This window comes from Etheostoma cragini, chromosome 22 (genome assembly GCF_013103735.1).
Source record: "Etheostoma cragini isolate CJK2018 chromosome 22, CSU_Ecrag_1.0, whole genome shotgun sequence".
Taxonomy (NCBI): Eukaryota; Metazoa; Chordata; class Actinopteri; order Perciformes; family Percidae; genus Etheostoma; species Etheostoma cragini.
Genome location: NC_048428.1, coordinates 9,672,386 through 9,691,601, shown reverse-complemented (window position 1 = coordinate 9,691,601; position 19,216 = coordinate 9,672,386). Strand labels below are relative to the sequence as shown.

The 19,216-nt window shown below is 39.4% G+C and overlaps 1 protein-coding gene and 1 long non-coding RNA gene across 6 annotated transcripts in view; one reads left to right on the top strand and one right to left on the bottom strand.

Annotated features, from left to right (window-relative positions):
* ctnnd2a (catenin (cadherin-associated protein), delta 2a) overlaps positions 1-19,216 on the bottom strand; it is a 261,359-nt gene that overhangs the window by 2,831 nt on the left and 239,312 nt on the right. For 3 of the 5 annotated variants that reach the window (XM_034862040.1, XM_034862041.1, XM_034862044.1), the window contains 5 exons: positions 17,169-17,253; positions 7,120-7,246; positions 1,521-1,652; positions 869-946; positions 229-233 (listed from right to left, as the gene is read on the bottom strand). In XM_034862040.1, the coding sequence (XP_034717931.1) occupies positions 229-233; positions 869-946; positions 1,521-1,652; positions 7,120-7,246; positions 17,169-17,253 (427 nt within the window). The remainder of the gene's footprint in view (positions 1-228; positions 234-868; positions 947-1,520; positions 1,653-7,119; positions 7,247-17,168; positions 17,254-19,216) is intronic. The other 2 variants (XM_034862043.1, XM_034862042.1) reach the window with 2 other exon arrangements.
* LOC117937822 lies at positions 1,824-17,957 on the top strand. The gene is made up of 3 exons (XR_004655261.1): positions 1,824-1,837; positions 15,494-15,498; positions 17,868-17,957. It is a non-coding gene; the product is annotated as an uncharacterized LOC117937822 (long non-coding RNA).

The following is a 19,216-nucleotide window of genomic DNA, read 5'->3' as shown; positions in this document are numbered from 1 at the left end:
GAGAAGAAGTAGACGGGGGTTGGGTGCGGCAAGCAAGAATGGAGAGTCATCAGGGAGGGAAGGGAGTTAAAGGTGGAGAGATGGAGAGAAAAGCAGGGACAAGCAGATAGAGAGTCAGCACATGGGGGGAGAAAGTTTTAAAAAGGCAGGCAGTGCAGGTAAAAAGGCTCAGATAGGAATCAATTGGTAACACTCCTGCTGAGAGTTCTCTACTCTACATGCAGGTACTGGAGGGGGGGCAATGTATCTCTAACACTAACTTTCATAGGCTAGTTGTTTCTGTATGTATGAAAACATATGTTTAAAAAAACCTTTGCTCAGACACTCATTTTAGTCAATCAGAAGAGTTTAACTGCCAGTGGTAAAGCCAAAGTTTTGTAGCCAAACAAAGGACTTATACAGTCATTTTGTATATAATACATATAATAAAAAACAAACACATTTTCAGTTCTAATCCTCCTAGTCCAAGGCTATGCTGCTTTCTGTTACCCCTCCCTAGTCACCAGCAGAGTCATTTAACAGAAGCAATAATTAGCACAATTAGCCAAGGTCATGATTTCGACTGGCAGTCGGGTGTGGTTTCAGGTTGTAGCGGTTTGACGCTGCCTGAGCTGAGGGCGTGTCTCCATTGCACACTCTGCCTGTGTGTCTCTTATCACAGCGAGACACCTTTTGTGTGCATGTGTGTGTGAGCCTCTTCCATCCTGCCGCTATCTCTCCTAATAACCACCCTGTCATGACAGAATATGCCAATTTAGGAGAGACCTGACAACACGCGTGCACTGCTCAAACCTGCTGTACTTGTGTGTGACTGTGTGCACATATAAACGTGCAAGTGTGCAGTACATTTATAGACCCTTATTACTCACCTGGTTTAGCTTAATGTCATCACTGGAGGTCAGGTAAGAGTTTCGGAACAACGTAGATGTCCCGCAGGATACTTGAACTGTATGGATGGAAGATAGAAAGAATCGAGAAAGTCAACACCTTTGTGTAAATATATGATAAAGATGATTAGCACCACTACTTCTGCTAATAATGATAATAATAATTCAAAGACTCCACAACTGGCTTAGTCAAAACTAGTAAATTAGAGCCCAAATCTTCCTGCAGTTTGTCTAAAAAGTCTGCCAATTAGTCTGTCTCCGACGAGCTCACATGTACTGTACATTGTACCAGGAAGACCAAAAAAGAATAGGAAAGAGACCAATACATAGAAAGACACACAGACAAAGGAAGAGAAAAAGGAAGAGAAAGAAACACATAGAGAGAGGAAAGATAGTGAGAAAGCAGAGAAAGAAAGATACCGGAAAGAAAGTCTTGCAAAGATAGTAAAAAATCAAATAGTGTGAGTAGGAGAAGAAAAATAGTGTGAGGTCACAAAAAAAGACCGATAAGGGGAGAAAGCGAGGGGAGAAATGTGAAAATGAAAATAGAAGAAAAAGAAAGATAAAGAGGGGGACAAAATAGAATCATTTAATTCTTCTCTGTCTCTCCATCACACACATACACGCGCGCACCTGCCATGCCGTCTTTTCGGGATGTGTGCTCTCCTTTGTTGCTATGGAAACCAGCGTTGGTTGCCGTGGAATCGTAGTCCATCTTGCGTTCCTTCAGACTCATCATCTCTCTGGGGGAGGCTGGAGCGCTCGCTAAACACACACACACACACACACACACACACACACACACACACACACACACACACACACACACACACACACACACACATTGACAATATAATGAGCAATAAACCCTGAACAGCATGTACGTTCACATTCTGCCAGCTTATATTTGTGTGAGTGTGTGTGTGTGTGTGTGTGTCTTGATATTTCAAGTTGCACAGTCATTATTCATGATTTAGCCTGTCAGCATAAAGGGTCACCTCCAGCATGTTAAAGGACATCTGGGAATTCACACACGCCAGTTTTGGGATATATTATTTGAATATCAAATTTCAATCTGGTACATGTTTTCTCCGTTCAGACAATTTATTGCTTTTGTTCTTTATGTGTTGAAAGCTCAGGTGAACTATTCAGATCTAAAAACTGGCAAGCAACACATTAGTTAAACTTAGTTTATTTATGTTATCCTGCCATCTGTAACCTGTCATTACATATAATAACATGCAAAAAAATAACATTGTTGCTTTTACTTTCACAAACGAAAATAAAAGAATTAACAGACATCAAATAAAACAACAACAACAACAACAACAACGCTAATGTTGTACACACACACACACACACAAACACACACACACACACACACACACACACACACACACACACACACACACACACACACACACACACACACAAGAAACAAACAGCACCAAAAAGGTGTAGGCTGAAGCCTGAGCTTATTATTAAACCTAGCCTTTTTACATGAAATTATCTTCTTTCATACAAAATGAAAATTACAGAAACTAAGAATACACTATATAACCCAGTACAACACAAAAACTCCAATTCAATTTGTGCAACTTCTGGTATTCACACTTTATACCTTATGTTGAAATAATTATAATAAATACTTTTTAATTGTGTTACACCTTTTTATGTCAATTTCTAATTCATTCCACAGTTTAGCTTCTTACAACAAAACATCTTTGTTTTACATTTGTTCTGCTATTTGGTTTATTGAAAATACAGCTTCCCCTCCGTTTGTATTGACATTCTCTTATTTGAAACAGCCTCTGAACACAGTCTGGCAACATGTTATTATATATTTTGTACATTAGAGATGCTATTTTAAGGTCTATAAGTGCACTTAAGTTAAGTACCTTTAAGTTATAAATAAGGGATTTTTTGATTCACGCTTTTGAAGTAAGAAAATTGGATTTGTGATGGATTTATGTGTTTTTCCCCCAAAAGTTCCACACCATAAATTATATATGGAAGTATGAGAGATTTAAATTATAAATATAAAGAATTTGTATTAGGAATATCTTTGGTTTTGTTCAGAATTGCTATGGATATTTTAGTTTTAACGTGTGATCAATGATAACTCCCAGATATCTGTTATCATACTCTTTCTATTTCAATATTATGTAACATAATATGTTTAAAATTCTTGAAATTCTGATGTCCAAATATTATGTATTTAGTTTTATTTATGTACAATGACAGCTTTTTAAAATTAAACCATCGTTTTAAAGAGTCAAGTTCAGTTTCCACTCTATCCAAAAACTACCCAAGGTTTTTGTCAGATCAAAACCAATCGGTGTCATCAGCAAACAAAACCAAATTTAATATTTTATAAACATTACAAATGTAAGTTATGTACAATAGAAACAATTTTGGACCCAGCACTGATCCTTGTGGGTCCCCACATGTAACTTTCAATACTAATCCCATATTTTTCCAATTTGGTCATATATATATAATATATAATAGTTTGTTAATTGTATATTATTATATATAATAGTTTGTTAATTGTGTCAAAGGCTTTTTTTAGATCTACAGTGAATTCCTTTTTATCCATGGCTGTAGATAGGGCAGGACAAGATACATATACAAGATATATATATATATATATATATATATATATATATATATATATATATATAAACAGAGAGAGCAGCAGTTAGCTCAATTGTGCTCGTGGCACACTACGCAACTGTACACTAGACATCGTACCATCATAAAGAAAGGCCTTTTTCTTTTGTCCTGACAAAGGTTTACTTGAACAATGTCGTGATTGAAACGTAACCACTAGTCATGCGGCCCGCCCGCCTCAGCTCCATCCATACTACACCTCTTTGCCCATTTTTCAACTAGCCGGGAGTTACAGTAAGCGAAGTCAGGCACTGCAAAGATGGGGATAGCTAGGGCAACTGGGAGCCACCCACTTTGGCCTTCACTTTGGCTCTTCAGAAACCTATAGGTGATGTCACGGAGACTATGTCTATATTGTACACAGTGAGTCTATGGTTACAAGTGATTCAAGGTGTGTAGTTGGCCAATGCAGTCCTATTTTTGTGTATGTGTGTGTGTGTGTGTTTTAACTTTACAGTACAGCAGAACGTGATGGCTGATTTCTTCACAAACACTATTGTAATTTCAAAGCTATTTTAGGTCTTCAAACCTCACAGTTCTTCTCCTATGTCTGTCACTTTCTCAAGCTTTCGGACTGGATCTATTTTACACAGATGAATGCATCACCGCACACACGCCTGTGTGCACCCATACAAGGTGAGGACAGACCCAGCACACATAGTACATGCAATGTCTTCTCCCCTCTTTCTTAGACACAAACATATACTCAGCATGCCACAATGTAATCCCTTTATAGCATACTTGAAGGGCTTACTAAGTGCATTTTATCTTGACACATTGATTTGCCAAAATCCATACCCACAGATGTGAAGCACATTCTAAAATTTAGCTCTTTGGACTTGTACAACCTAACTTTGAGAATTGCAGACAACTGTGGGACTGTAGCTGCTGGAGAGAAACACATGCATCAATACTCAATACAGTATGTGAACACTCACACACACACACAAAAACACACAGTTAATGGAAAGCTCCAGATGTAAGGCCCGCCAAAAATCTGTATAAAAAGCCTTTGTTCTATTTGGCTGTTCTCCTATACAAAGATAATAGCAGTGAGACAAAACACTTACAAATGTGACCAGCCAGAGAGAAAATAAAGGCTTTTAAAGGAATTTTTGGAATGCCTTAGAATCTTACTTTATCTATTTGAATACTAACAAACTAACTTTTTTATCCGACCTTTCAATATTTGACAATAAAAAGAAAAGGGCTTTCTAACCTCTTATCTGTTCCCAAGCTTTTCCTGCATTTTATCTGCACACACACAAATCTATAATACTAGTGATTACTTGGTTGTGGTGAATGAAATAACAGACATTTAGTAATGCAAGAGAAAGAGGGGAGACAGGAGCTACAGGCTTTTATAATGTTTTGACACTTTTGATATTTAATTTTTAGCATTTGTCACCCCTGCCGCGGATTCTATTAAGGTGGATGTGCAAACCTGTCAAAGACACCCCCAGACAGAGTGCCATCACTACTGGTTACGGTTACCGTGGGGACCTGGCTTGTAACTGCTGCATGTGAGAGGCTTGGAGCCTCGTTCTATCAGCGCAAAACACAGCAGGACCCTGTGGGGGCCGTGATGGATGCAAAGGTCTCTCTCCGCCTTTGTTTCTCCCTCTGTCTCTCTGTCATCCTCTGCGGCGTGCAACCTCTCCTACTCCTCTCTATCTCTTTCACAGTTTCACCACTCTTTCCTTACACTAACTCTTTCACTTCTCCTCTCCCAGTGTGCCTGCACGCCATCATTACTCCTTCGGCTTTGATCCATCTCTAAGGGGCCGGATTGCTGTCTGGAGCATATGCAGAGAGGAGATACAGATAAGTGTGTGTGTGTGTGTGTGTGTGTGTGTGTGTGTGTGTGCATGCGCGCACGCAATGAAGCAGTCTGTAAAGAGTGAGAGATCAGAGGGAGAGGTGAGAAGAAAGTAGGATTACCGCAAAGAGGAGGCGGAGGAGAAGAATGAAACGGGTGAACGAGAAGGGGCGGACGACTGGAAAGCCAAAGGGGGACGCGAGTAGTGAAGAGAGGGGAGGAGCAGCAAAGAAGATGATGTCATTTCAAGCCATCCCTCCCCACCTCCTTCACTATACTACATACATCCACAATTTTCTCAAAACTCCTTATTTTAAATTTTGCTTGCCAAAGTCAAATCCTCACCCTTCACTTCCTCCTCACTGCATTGCATTAACCATCCCTCAATCCCTAATTCTTCTTGCCTCCTTGCTTTCTCTCTTTATCCTCTCTGTTTATCTCATCCCTCCCTCTTCCTCTGTCTCCACACACACACACACACACACACACACACACACACACACACACACCCCTCTTCTCTCACTCCCTCCGTCTCTCTCTCCCTGTTAGCTGGGTCCTTGAAGACCTCTCTAAGCCGGGAGGAAGGAAAAGTACTTTTCTGCCTCATCAGCTTGCTAAGCCCGGTGTGGAGAAAGCACAGCTAAAGGCTCCCCTACTACTGATGCTAACAGCTAATGCTAATGCGCCCTTTACTAAGCATGAAGGCCAATGGGCTCAAGCTAAAGGCTAACGATAAGCATGCTTTACAGCCTGAAAGCCGTTGGGGTAGTGAGCACTGACGCTAATAGCTATTTAGCCGTGATGTAAAGACCGATCGTCTGGTAAATGTTGATGCTACAGGCTAATGTTTAAATTACAGCATATTCAAATTCCATTAATGACCTGTACCTTCTGGTTGTACTCATGTCCCACATTCATGTACATCGACATAGTTAGTTGTATGCTTGCACTTTTTGTTAGACTAAACTTATTCCCTAACTTGGGGGATATTTTGTCTCAAGGTAAGATAAGAACAAGAATGTCTTACTGCACCAAGTCTAGAATAAAGTGAAACCTTGAACCTTTTACATTTCTATTTATGTTCAATTTAAATAAACTAAATATAAAGAAATAATAATAACAATTAATTTTATCTCATTGTGTGGTGGAGCTTCAACACACAGAGTGATATGAATAACGTAATAGCATAATGCTTTAATACCTACCCTGCCACATATTCCCAAAATGCTGACATAGGAAGTGAAACTAAATCAAACAAGAACATACAATAAATAACCTCCGCCCCCTTCTCTTGCTTCAAGCCTTGAACCATATCTATAGCAATGACAAGACCTTGAAACGCTAAAGCAGGCAGGCTGTTAGAAAACACCAGGCATGGAAATTGTCCTTGTCTACTTTTCTGTTTCAGTAGACTTAGCTCTAGTCTCATTTCCTCCTGCATTTGTGGGGTAATGACAGTCCACTATCTGTCCCTTTAAAACTAACTTCTACATCTGAACTTCTCAAGACCCCAGTGATATTGCTGAGCCAGATGTCTGCCCGTGTGAGATTTCATTAGCCTAAATCTAACTCTAAAGTTGAATAAACACCTTTAGGCAAATCTTTGCAAAATTGCCCTTATTTGGAAGGTCTTAAGCTGAAACTGGTTGTTAAGAGAGTCTTGGTACAAAAACGAAACACACACACACACACACACACACACACAAAATCTCTCTATTGTAAGTGTCAAATGTTCCTCACCAGAGCGGTTATTTGGGGACGTCCTGACAGGGGAGACGGAGGGAGTTCGTGAGGATGAGTAGGGCCTCTGTCTGTCTCTCTCTATCGTTGAGGCAGAGCCCACAAAGTGATACTGGGAGTAGCCATCCTGCAACACAAAACACACAAAAACAGAGAAGAAATTACTTACCATTTGTGGTAACTGCACAAACACAAAATCCAATATTGAGTTGGTAAAGTGTTTATTCTTTTGTTTTTACAGTACAAAACATTACAAAGATTAGTACAAAAGAGGTCTCCAGTAACATAGTCACTTTCCCTGTAAATATTTCAAACAAAAACATATCAGTGATGAGAGCGAAGGCTTATTTTATATGGCAGGAATGTATGTATTTTATTACTTACCCTCAATCAGTGATCCCAACGTAATATTTTTTGGCCCTTCAAATAAAGTGCTGACCTTGTCCATCTTTATCATTGATAAATAAGATATGATTAATGATAATAACAAATACAAACATTGGTCAAGACATTTCTTGTGTTCAGACAGAAGTAAGTAAAATGTAAAATTCATAAATATCCTACTTGGTTGAGCATTACTTAAGTGCCTTATGTTGTTGTGGGTAACGCATCTATAAAAATGCATCTGCAGTATACTGTATTTTGTGTCAATGTAGTTACCTCAAAATCATGTTGCCAACCCACTTCTTTAAATCTTAATAGTCTTAATGCTATGCCTCCATTAATCATATCTAATTTAACAATGTTAACAATGGACCAGGTCAGCACTTTATGATGAAGTAATGAAGAAGTAATGTTTAGTTAACCATGATTAAAACACTATAATCCGCTAAAGAATTTATGTATAATGCTGTGACTGGTCAGTTTTTTGAAGAAGACATGAACATCCTTAAAATATCATAAATCATGATGATTAAAATACCTTAATTGATGCATTAATTAATGTGTTGTTCCTGCATTAAGTCGGGCATGAATGACTGTTAATCCTTGTACGTTACTGATGACAATGATTCAGAAATAGAGCCCGACCGAGATATTGGCAGGCCAATTATTTGGCCGATATTAAGCTTCTTTTTTTTTTTTTTACATTTGTTCATCAGAATTATTTATAAAGACAAATAAATGATACTGATAAATGTATTTTTAAAAATTAAAAACGGACTCTCAACCATGTTATGAGCGTTGGTGTTGCATAGTTTGTCCACCAGAGGGCGCTCTACAACGTCCCTGCTGGCAACACTGATTTTTTTTATTAATGTGTTTTTGTTCAAAGGACTTTAAGTTTCATATCTTAAGTTTTTTTTTAAATATTTTATTTATCAGAACTTTAATATATTTTAATGTTCCTAGTTCTGTTGTGACAATAAAACAAATTATTATCATATTATTTTAGTGAGAACTCAAAAATACCTACAAACAACTAACGTTGTTGAAATTTCTTTATGTTTTGTAACCAGTTTCTGGATTTCAGAAAAACGATGTATATATATATATATCAGCAAATATTTCAGCATATCGGATTTTTAAATAACCAAATATTCTTATCGGCAACGAGGGGAAAGAATGTCTCCTTGTTGTCATGGTTATCTGCCAAAAACAGCAGTTGTGTGTATAAATTTCTGGACATTTCACACAAAAAAACCCTCTTCTCCTCTCCTCTTGAGTTTACCAGCCAGAAGAGGGCGAGCGGAAAATGTATTCTGACACTAAAGGACACTGACGAAAACACACCACCCACACGTGCACATACAACAGTTTACACACCACAAATTAACACACTTGAATCAATGAGTTTAGTGAATATCCCACTGTCCTTAAAGAAAAAAAATAATACCACTAACAACTCCACAATCATAATAACTGCCAAAGCCCTGTTTTATAAAAAATGGATAAGAGTCACCAACAAGCACAGGGCTGGGACCAAATTCAAGTTAACATTGAAATGATTGGGTACCTCTGAAAGCAAAAGCACAAGGGCCATGAGACAAAAGATAATGCAGATATGTTCTATCATAGCTTTACTGTCTGGGCGCCTCGCCTCAGCTGTGGGAAAACTGGTTTGGATGTGGTGACTGCGAGTACATGGGAGATGTGTAGTCTGGAGAGGAGGCGACAGAGGGGAGGAGAATGAGATGACTGAAAGATGGAGGAGATAAGGCAGAAACGGGGAGGAGGGACAGACGGGAAGCTGAGAAACACAAAAGATGACAGAAAGTAATACGAGGAAGGAGGAGGAGGAATAAGCAGGGAGAGTAATGACAGTAGAGTAAAGGCAGCAAAAGGAGGAGAGAGATAATGAGAGACAGCCAGAGAGAGGGAGAGAAGTAGGCTAGACTGAACGCAGTATCTTGTCCTGCCCTGACTCCTATTTCCTAGGACTAATGAAAAGAAGGAAAACTGGATCCTCTGCCGTATAGAAGTTCAAAAGTAGCACTCTTCACGTGTCTGCCGTTCCCTCCTTTCCACTTCATCTATTTATCCACCACTCCTTCTGTCTTCTCATTCACCTAGTTTTACACTCTTTCTCCCCCCCCCCCCCCCTCAACACAGCTCATTATAAACCATGTAACCTGGTTATGGAGCACTGGGTTCGCTGTGCACTTGGACACTGTCAAACTGTCAACTCAAACGACCACAGTCAATGAATTTTGAATGATGAATGTATTTTGCAATCAGTGATGTTTGCACTCTACTGTCTATAAATGTGGCTCACAAGCAACTTCAGGAACAGTTCAACTTTACAATGATTAAGGTCGCCAGAATGATCATAATCAGAGAAAAGCGTATAGAAGAGAATATTTAAAAATGTATTAAAATGACTGTATATCTTCACATAAATTAGTGAACGTTATGCCTGTGTCTATTCTTCCGTCTTTCTTGGGTAAAGTCAAGGTTGGAAAAATTCCACAATGTCTTACACTTTATGTTCTCTATCAGCTTGTCAAACCCATGAATGCCCATAATTCAGCATGGCAAACTTGGTAAATTTGGGCAATCCAATGATTGGTTGCACCGCATTAGTTTGGGATTAATCTGGCCCACCAGCCAGTCAGAGAGATATAATGGGTTCAATAAATATTAAATCAACCTCAAACTTTCATATGGGAAAAAAATCAGATAATGGCTTTTTTTGCATCATTGTGCACCACATCCAAGGTGTAAACCTTGTTGAGCGTCAGAGTGTACTGTGAAACCTTACATTGTACGCTATTACAGTATATACCCACAGATGTAGACATCAGCTCCCACCTGCTCGCTCTGATTCTCACCTGTTTGCCTTCTCCTTCCACCCAACTCTTCTTCCTCTCTCACACTCTCTAACAATCGCTAAACCTCCTTTCAGCCCCTACTGTAAAAATGACAGTAAAAATGGGAGAAAAAAAGAGAACCGGTTGCTAGGCAACCATTTTGTCTGTTGCTTTCACCATCACTGAATGGTAAGTTGAAGGTCGTGGGACTGCAAGGTAAAAAGCGATTACGGCCCCAACAAATGAGTGAGTGTGTGTATGTGTGTGTGTGTGTGTGTGTGTGTGTGTGTGTGTCTGTCTGGCGGCACTCATGCCGGACAGCAATTATGGTAAAAATTGTAAAAGGTTACACATGAGTAGTGGCTCCCTTCTGGGACTTGTCCACCACTGAACATTGTCATTTTTTTCAGTCTTTCAATCCCTTTCTCCCTCTCTCTATCTCTCTCTTTTTCTCACTCATTTCACACTCAGATTTACAGTAACGCTTCACTCACACGTGACCCATCTGTCTTCAGTGGAAGGATGTGCCTCTGACCTTTGCATTCTTTTTAAAAAAATATTTTTTGTTGCTTGTGGTTCTGCTGTTTTAGGAAATTACCTTTATTATATTTTTGCACTTGTTATAAATGGCCCAAAACACCATAAGAGTGTGCTGTAGCTCTAAAAAAAAACCTGTTACTGGCCATTTCACTGAGACAGGCTACCTCCACACACCCCCATCTCTCCTCTCCCTGTCTCTCACTGTCCAATACAGGTTAACATAAGAGCGAAACCAGGCTAAACATAGAGCCTGCTTCTGGCTAACTTTTCTTATTCACGCTATATGGCAGTGGATTAGGGATTCATTTTAACTGCCTCTAGACCAAGAGCATCTCACCATTTTAGTCTTGCAACAAATCTTTGAAAGCACTTTGTGTTTGAGCTACAAATGTAAGAAGTAATACCAGCAGGCTCATAATCAAATTGAACAATCAAATTTAAATGTGAAACTGTGCAAACCACATAAAGAAAACATATATACACTGCATATGAACACAAGCATTTGTAAAATACAAAATACAATAAAGTATTTTACTTAGAGCACCTATTTAATTATGCTTGTTTTTGTTACGATCAGATGATTGTACTTTAACAGCTTTACCTTTGTCAGTAAAAAAAAAGGTTCAACAGTTCTTTCAAACGTACTCTGTACTGAAAAATTTTTTGTGCAATAATCCTGCAGAGGCCTATGCTGTGCAGTCAATGACCTCACACATACACATCACACACAAATATCTCAATTACTCAAACACACCCACATACTGAATTACACATCCCTGGAACATATTGTAAATATGTCACACGTTTGACAAACACAGCAATCTCTCTGACCCTGAACCCCATCTGTCATATGTGTGTGTATCTGTTTCTGTGATGTGTGTGTGTGTGTTGAGTAATGTATGTGTGTGATATGATGATATGTGTGCATGTGTGTGTGTGTGTGTGTGTGTGTGCGTGTGTGTTTGTGCGTGTGTGTGTGTGTGTGTGTGTGTGTGTGTGTGTGTGTGTGTGTGTGCCTCTGTCCAAGCTAGATAATTTCTCAAGCAACTGCATTGAACGGGAATATGACAAAGTGTAAATGTGAGAATATACAGTATGAAATTCAGTGATTAGCTCATGTGTTTGATTGAGAGAGAGGGAGAGCATATGTTTCTGTGAGTGAGATGGAGTGTTTGGTCCTTCTGGTCCTATTAAGAATAGGTTTATTTACAAAGTGACCGTGTTTTAAGACCTTGTTTTCTCTAGAAATCCCCTGACTAACAGAACTGCACATTTGTTGTGTACTTAAAAGATGACCTGTGGCTTCCCTTCAATGATTTGTAGATGAAACACCCACAAACACACACACACACACACACACACACACACACACACACACACACACTCAATGAGGAAACATCCTGTCAAATAATCCAAATAAACTTGGGTAAAAGTAGAGTTTTACTGCACTCTGGAGACTATTATACATGATTTATCCTAAAGGCGAGGCTAGTGTTGCTACACACAGATTTGGTCTTTGGTTTATTAATGACTGCTGCACCACTGATCTCAGGCAGTCATCTCAGATGCTATTTTCAAACCGAGTTACTGTTTATTTATGGGCCCTCAACGTTTTACTGCGTTCAAAAACTGCTGGGCAGCCCAGCCCCCTGTTTTGTTGCAATTTCTCTTGTCTTTCTACCTGTCTCTCTCTCTCTCTCTCTGCCCAGACTGCTCCCATTGAACTGCTGTAGGAAGTGATTAACTCTTCTTACTGCAAATTGAAAAAACACACATTTTCAAAGACACACCACAAACACACACAAACAGGCATGTGTACCCACGCCCATAACTTCCACACAGTTGGAAAGTGTGTTTCAAAATGCTCTCATTACTTCAAGACTTCAAAGCAAACAACTCTTTGCCAACACAGCTCAAACTGACTCATTATTGACCCAACACTTTCCTCCTCTTTTCAACACACAAGCGTGCTTATTTTAGAACTTCAATAAAGTTCAAGAATTCATCTCACTTCACTCTTACTTTCTCCTATTTTGCTGCTCTGTATTTCTTCCCCTTCTCTTTTGCTCACAAACATTTGGCAGAGACATCCAACTCTACTCTCGTCTATGCTAATCCATGTTTGGATTGGAGGCTAACAGGCTTTATGCTGCACCTAACACCCATGACCTAATGCGTCATGCAGGGATACTAGCACTTATGTATTATTATGGCAAGCTCTGGACTTGTGTGATAAAGTCAAAGTGTGGATCATCTATCGCAACAATTGCCACAGTTACTGAAAATAAATTAGGCTGGTTTGTCACTGACCAGGCTGTGTTCATGAAACTTAGGAAGTAAGTAGTAAGGTATGGCATCCATCAGCTTTTAAAAGGAAGTTTTAGAGTGACTGTTGGATGCAGCAGCATTCCTAAAAGAAATGCTTAAAAAGTGTGAGGAAGAGAAGTGTTTGAGAACTGTTCTTGCTGCATTTAATAAAAGTTGTTCAAGATAACAGCAACAATTTAACTGGATTACAAGATATTGATTGTTTGAAGATTACGATGAAGTACAGGTGGATGTTACAACAGGACAGACCGCAGATATCTTCTTTCAATTTAGAGATGACGGATGCATTTGTTTTTGCTGATGGGCAGTGGAAAAGTAGTAGAATTCCATTATCTTTGCGTTATCTTTCTCTTCAATATTTGCATCATCAAGACAGATGCAAAACAAATTTGGTTGTTTCGAAATGTGAAGCCATCAATCTTACAGTAAACAAGTTGTTTACTGTAAGATAATATCTGTCTTTATGAAATCATGGTCCGGCAAACAAAGCTTCTAGAGGCAAATTATCCTGAGAAATAAAGCAACATACGTCTGGCTCGGCTACCATGTGAAACCCATGTCCTTCATGTCTTTATCAGTCCTTCATGTCACTCTATCAGTGTGATAGAGTGTTATGCCGTTCAGTTGAGTGTAATGCTATCCACTGGTAGTGATTAGAGAAGTATACAGCAGATGATGCTCCATTGGGCCACATGGGAATACTGTTCAGTACAATACTGGGGATGAGAGGATGACGATTGAAGAGAGGGACACAGTCGTTAGGGTCAGGTGAGGACACGCTGATGCCATGTGACTGCATCAAAAGGAGTATTGGACTTGGACAAAGAGCCAACAAAATCAACATGAAAGAAGGGTTGAAGGCTTTTTGTTTGTCTCTAAAAACAGGTGGAACAAAATATCATTTGGTGTAAAAAAATTTTTAACCTGTTTCTAATACCCTGGAAATCCACAGTTCTTGCAAGAGCACAGTACGAATTTGCTCTGGCATCGAGTAAGGCTGTCCATTAACTATACCCTTGTTGCCGAGCTGCACCAATCACATCGGTGTATCTGTTATAGGCGGGCCAGAGACGAGCTAAACAGATAGCAACAGTTTAATTTACCAGTTAGCGCCGCTGGTAGCTAAGCGTATGGGGCTCTGGATACGTCACCCTGTGTATTGTTGTGATTGGTTGAAGTGTTATCCAATAGCAGGCAGTGAGATTTTCAAATACACGCTTAGTGGCGCCCCTTGAGATGGGCAACTTTCACCACTTGAGGCCAGACCCTTAACGCTCTCGGATTCGGGTCTGGATTTCAGGCAAAATTTCTAATGCATAGCCACATTAAAAGCTATTTCTTTACACAGATTTCACTAGTGTAAAGAATAATCCCTCTTGTTGTTTTAGGTTGCTTGTTAAGAGGTTTGACAACCTCCTTGAAGTGCCACACAATATAAAATGACTTGTTGAAGTGAATCATGTTGTAGTTCTCAAATAATCTCTCTTGGTGTTCTGTTGAATGTCTTCCAACAAAGATTTCACATTAAAATTGGAATATAGGAAAATACTGAATAATATAAATATCTGTCCCAAAACCCCCAAAAATAAAACGGACACCTCATTATAGCATAATGCAATGAAATCCAACACTTCCACAAAATAGGGCTGCAAAAGGTGGTCAACTCTAACTGCTTATGATAAGGGGTCATTTGTCGCAGGGCTGTAGCATTGTTCAGCATTAGATTATACTGTACGTGTTTATATATAACTGTTCACTAATGAATACCTGCATACACACACACATTCATCACAAATAAATCAATAAATGTGTTACTTAATAGTTCTACATATCTTGCTGAAACTTGTTGATTATGCTTCTCAAATCAGATAACCTTGGTGGCAGATATTAACTCAACAACACTCATTACTGACAAGTGAAAGATACAGAACGTCTGCCATTGCTTTGATCAAGTAGGAGGAGTGTGTGGGTGTTTGTCATTTGAAAAGAAACAAAACAGCCAGAGGAGAAGAAAAGTGGTTCTTAACAGTGTGTGTTTGTGTGAGGGAGGGAGAAAGAGAGAGAAAATAGTGTGTCTTTGTAGGAGCAACACACACACACACACACACACACTATACTAGTTCTCTGTTTGTTTGTGCCATTCTTTGTAAGCTACACGTTAGCTACTGTGTTAATGAGCTACAGTTTCATGGTTGCCAGGAGCATTTCCACCAGTCGGTCTTCATGATGGGCTTAATAACCGTTGGCATCAATATTAGCTTGCGTGTGTGTGTGTATATACATTGGTAAAATAACAACAGGCTAGAGAATAACACAAAGTTATTGATTGTCCGCGTCTGTAAACACTGTTGCTCAGTTGTGATGGTACCCAGCTGAACTCCATTATTCTTCTGTTTGGAGGTAGTTATGTCTGACCCCAAGGCCAAAACACACACACACACACACACATACACACACGCCTTAAACCACACAGATTACAGTGGCCATTCTCCAAACCAATATCTGCTGAATAAATAACACCGAGGTTGTTTAGAAGGAGATCTAATTTGGTCATTTAATGACAAAATGAACTTGACTTCTCTCTCTTTAGCCACTTCAACCAGCACCAGTAGCTACAGCTTGATTCATGTACTGTAGAGTACAGCTACTCGTACTTTCTTTGAGGTACATAATGTATATCTCACCCAGTTGAGAGCATTTGTGACATGGACCGGTTTGTGTCCTATTTCAAGTGTTGCAAAAAGCAGGATTTCAAAGTGATGATAAAAGCATCTCACAGTTGTTAAAGTGATATACAGAGGTTTCATTTCCCATTTTTATATTTTGTGAACATCAAATCATCACAGTAAACTACACAAACTGCTGACTGACAGTGGTAGCTTGTGGCATGCATTGGCAATGTCGAGCTAAGCTGTTGATTGCAGGATGGAATTAGGTAAGCTTAGCAACGCTTCAAATTCTGGGAGTCTGGGAGACAACAGCAAATCCTGACAAGGATTAGTCCTGACCAGAAACAAGGCATAATTCATCCAGTGAGGTTTCAGCTGGGAATCCAACAACATAGAGGTGAAACCAAAATCTTCAGCTGTTCACATAAAAATGCAGCTTACCATTTAAATATGAATAAATGATAACTTAAACTGTGTATCAGGTATGTTTTTTAATTGCTTCATTACATCAACATTTTCAGCAGACTCTTCCTCAACACCTGCTTCAGTTAAAAGGAAAATCTAACACAGTTCGTCCTCAGACAGTTCACGACCAAAATGTCATATATAGTAATTACTTTTTCAATTATTTAGATGCTGTGTCAAACAACTAATATAATTAGCGGAAGTGCTTCTTCCAAACAACAGTGTATCCACACATACTTCATTCGCATCACACATCAATGACTATGTCAGAGCCCCCCTATCAGAGGAGATTTGCAAAGCACAAATTAATTAATGGATGGTGTCAATTGTATGATGGCATTATGCTTCCAGCAAGATAGCTGGGAATGTGAATGTTTTAGAATAAAATTTTGGTTTTATGTTAAAATAATCATTACAGCTTTTGATTTCATATTCACAGGGTAAAATCAGTTCATATCACAACACACTAAATTGTGATTAATCCATTATTAAATAAGATATATTGTTACAGAGATAAATGTCACAGTCATTCTTCATCAACAGTAGGTTTCTTACCTGTAGCCAGTAGCCATACTTGACCGCACATGAAATCGGTAAGTAGAATATTAATGTTTACCCTGGAGTTAATGTACTTTATGTGTATGACAATAGGCAGAAGGGAAAGCGGCATCTGGCATGCAAACATTTTTTTTTGCATTGAAATAGTACTGCAGGCAGTGGAGAGTGACAGGAAACATGATGGGTAAATAGGACACACACAGTGTGGGATGAAAAATACATGGTTTGTACTACATCCTACCTTCTTGTAGAGGGAGCGCAGGTCTCTGTACTGCCACATACTGCTGAGGACCTGAGAGGCTGCTTTGACCACCTTTGCTGAATGTCTGGAGATAGATAGAGAGGACAGAATAACTTATTTCTCCTGGACCCAATTCCTTTGGATGATCCTGCAATGATGTGATTTTCTCCTTTTACTGTTTTCTTTATAGTATAGTCTTTACCATAGACTGTGTAAAAACATGGACGCCTTTCCACTATCTCCAACTCTACAAAAGTGAAGCCCAATATCCACAAGACGAGTGCTGCCATCTTGTCATTTTGTCTGCGTAGTAGTGATTGGGGGGGTTGAGCCGCGGTATCAAAGTCCTGCCCATACACCTGCCAGACCAGTGGTTCTTAAACATTTTCACACCAAGGACCCCTAAACTGACACAAATTAGACCAAGGACCCCCATCTGATAAGACTCTGTCCCAGCGTACCCTACCTGATAGAGGTTTTGCTTTAAGTTGTTTTATGAACAAAAGTGAATGAACCCATAAGCAAAATATTCATACAATCCATCATTGTGTTTCTTATGGATGAAATTATAGTAAAAATAATGTATTCCCCTTGTTGTTAGGGACCCCTGGGTGTCCCTGGACTCCACTTTGAGAACATTTGTGATATACACCAATCACGGGTCAATCACGGCTGTCAATCATGACGTTTTTTTCACAGTTTCATAGCATCAAATAAGTAATAAAAACCAAACTTATCAGAGAAATTAACACTTGAACAATCATCAGCGTGATAAGAATGACCCAAAACGACAACAAACATTTTCGGGAAATAAATTATTGTGTACTGTGATCTTTTTTATTTGGCCCATGTCAAGGGTTAAGCAGGAGGACACAAATGCAAGACTCTTTCAGGCAAATGTGCAGAACAAACACACTTCATTTTGACTCCACAATGTAGAAACTCACAACCACACAACTACAAATGAACAGGACTCGCACAGGGAAAAAAAACAGAGAGAGAAACCGCCAAGAGACAAAGGAACAGAGGAGCGTAGAAATACACAGATCGATCAACAGAAAGACAGAGGATTGGACAAGACAGTAACGAGGAACAGGTGATAGCACAAACGATGGGACTCTAACACCACAATAGGGAACAGGTGGGAGCACAACCGGAGGGAAACAAACAAGACAGGATGTGAAGACTATATAAGGGGATGGGCGTAGACAAATGACAGACAAGTAACCATAGAGCACATGGAAAACAGTAACAAACACCAAACACAACACAATACACAAAATGGTCACAAGGGTGACACAAAGGCAGCCAGTCACAGTAGGATCCTGTCCGCCCATGTCCTATCCACTAACATGGGGGTGGGATTTATGACATACGTATATTGGAGTTAGCCACAAGGGAGATATGTTTTCTTTTGTTTGATGGGTGTCAATCTCGTTTAGTGGCTATGTCACAGGTGATGCCTAATCAGCAGAGGCGTGTATGTAAACTTGTGATAATAAAAAGGCAGACCGCACCCCCGTTTCAGAACGTGGCCTCGGTCTCAACCAGCTGCACAAGATGTGTTCAGACCACTGGCACCTGTGATGGCTTTTAAGTAAGAGGGCCATTTTCAACATAGAATGATTTCATTGCACAACAACTGAGAGTTTCCGGATGAGTTTAAAATTAACCTATTTGCCATGTTAATGGTCCCATCCCTGCCACTTTGCTAAAGAATTACACCAGGCAGGAGAATTCAGTTCAAAAGTCCTCCCTAAAAACAGGCTTCACTCTGGGGTTATTTTCCCCCAGTAAAAAGAACAGAAAGTATTTCAAAGATTGAACTACAGCATGGGGGAATGGTATCAACAGCTTAACACAATGCACTGTAATGTATTATAGTAACACATAAATTAAGTGATCCCAAGGAAAGAAATATCTCAATGGACACTGTTGACTTCACTACCTTCAAGAGACTGTCACACTCAAATCAAAAATATTTTAAGTCTTCCCTGTAGTGCTATTTATCAATCTTGATTGCATTGGCATGAGTTGCCCAGTGTTGG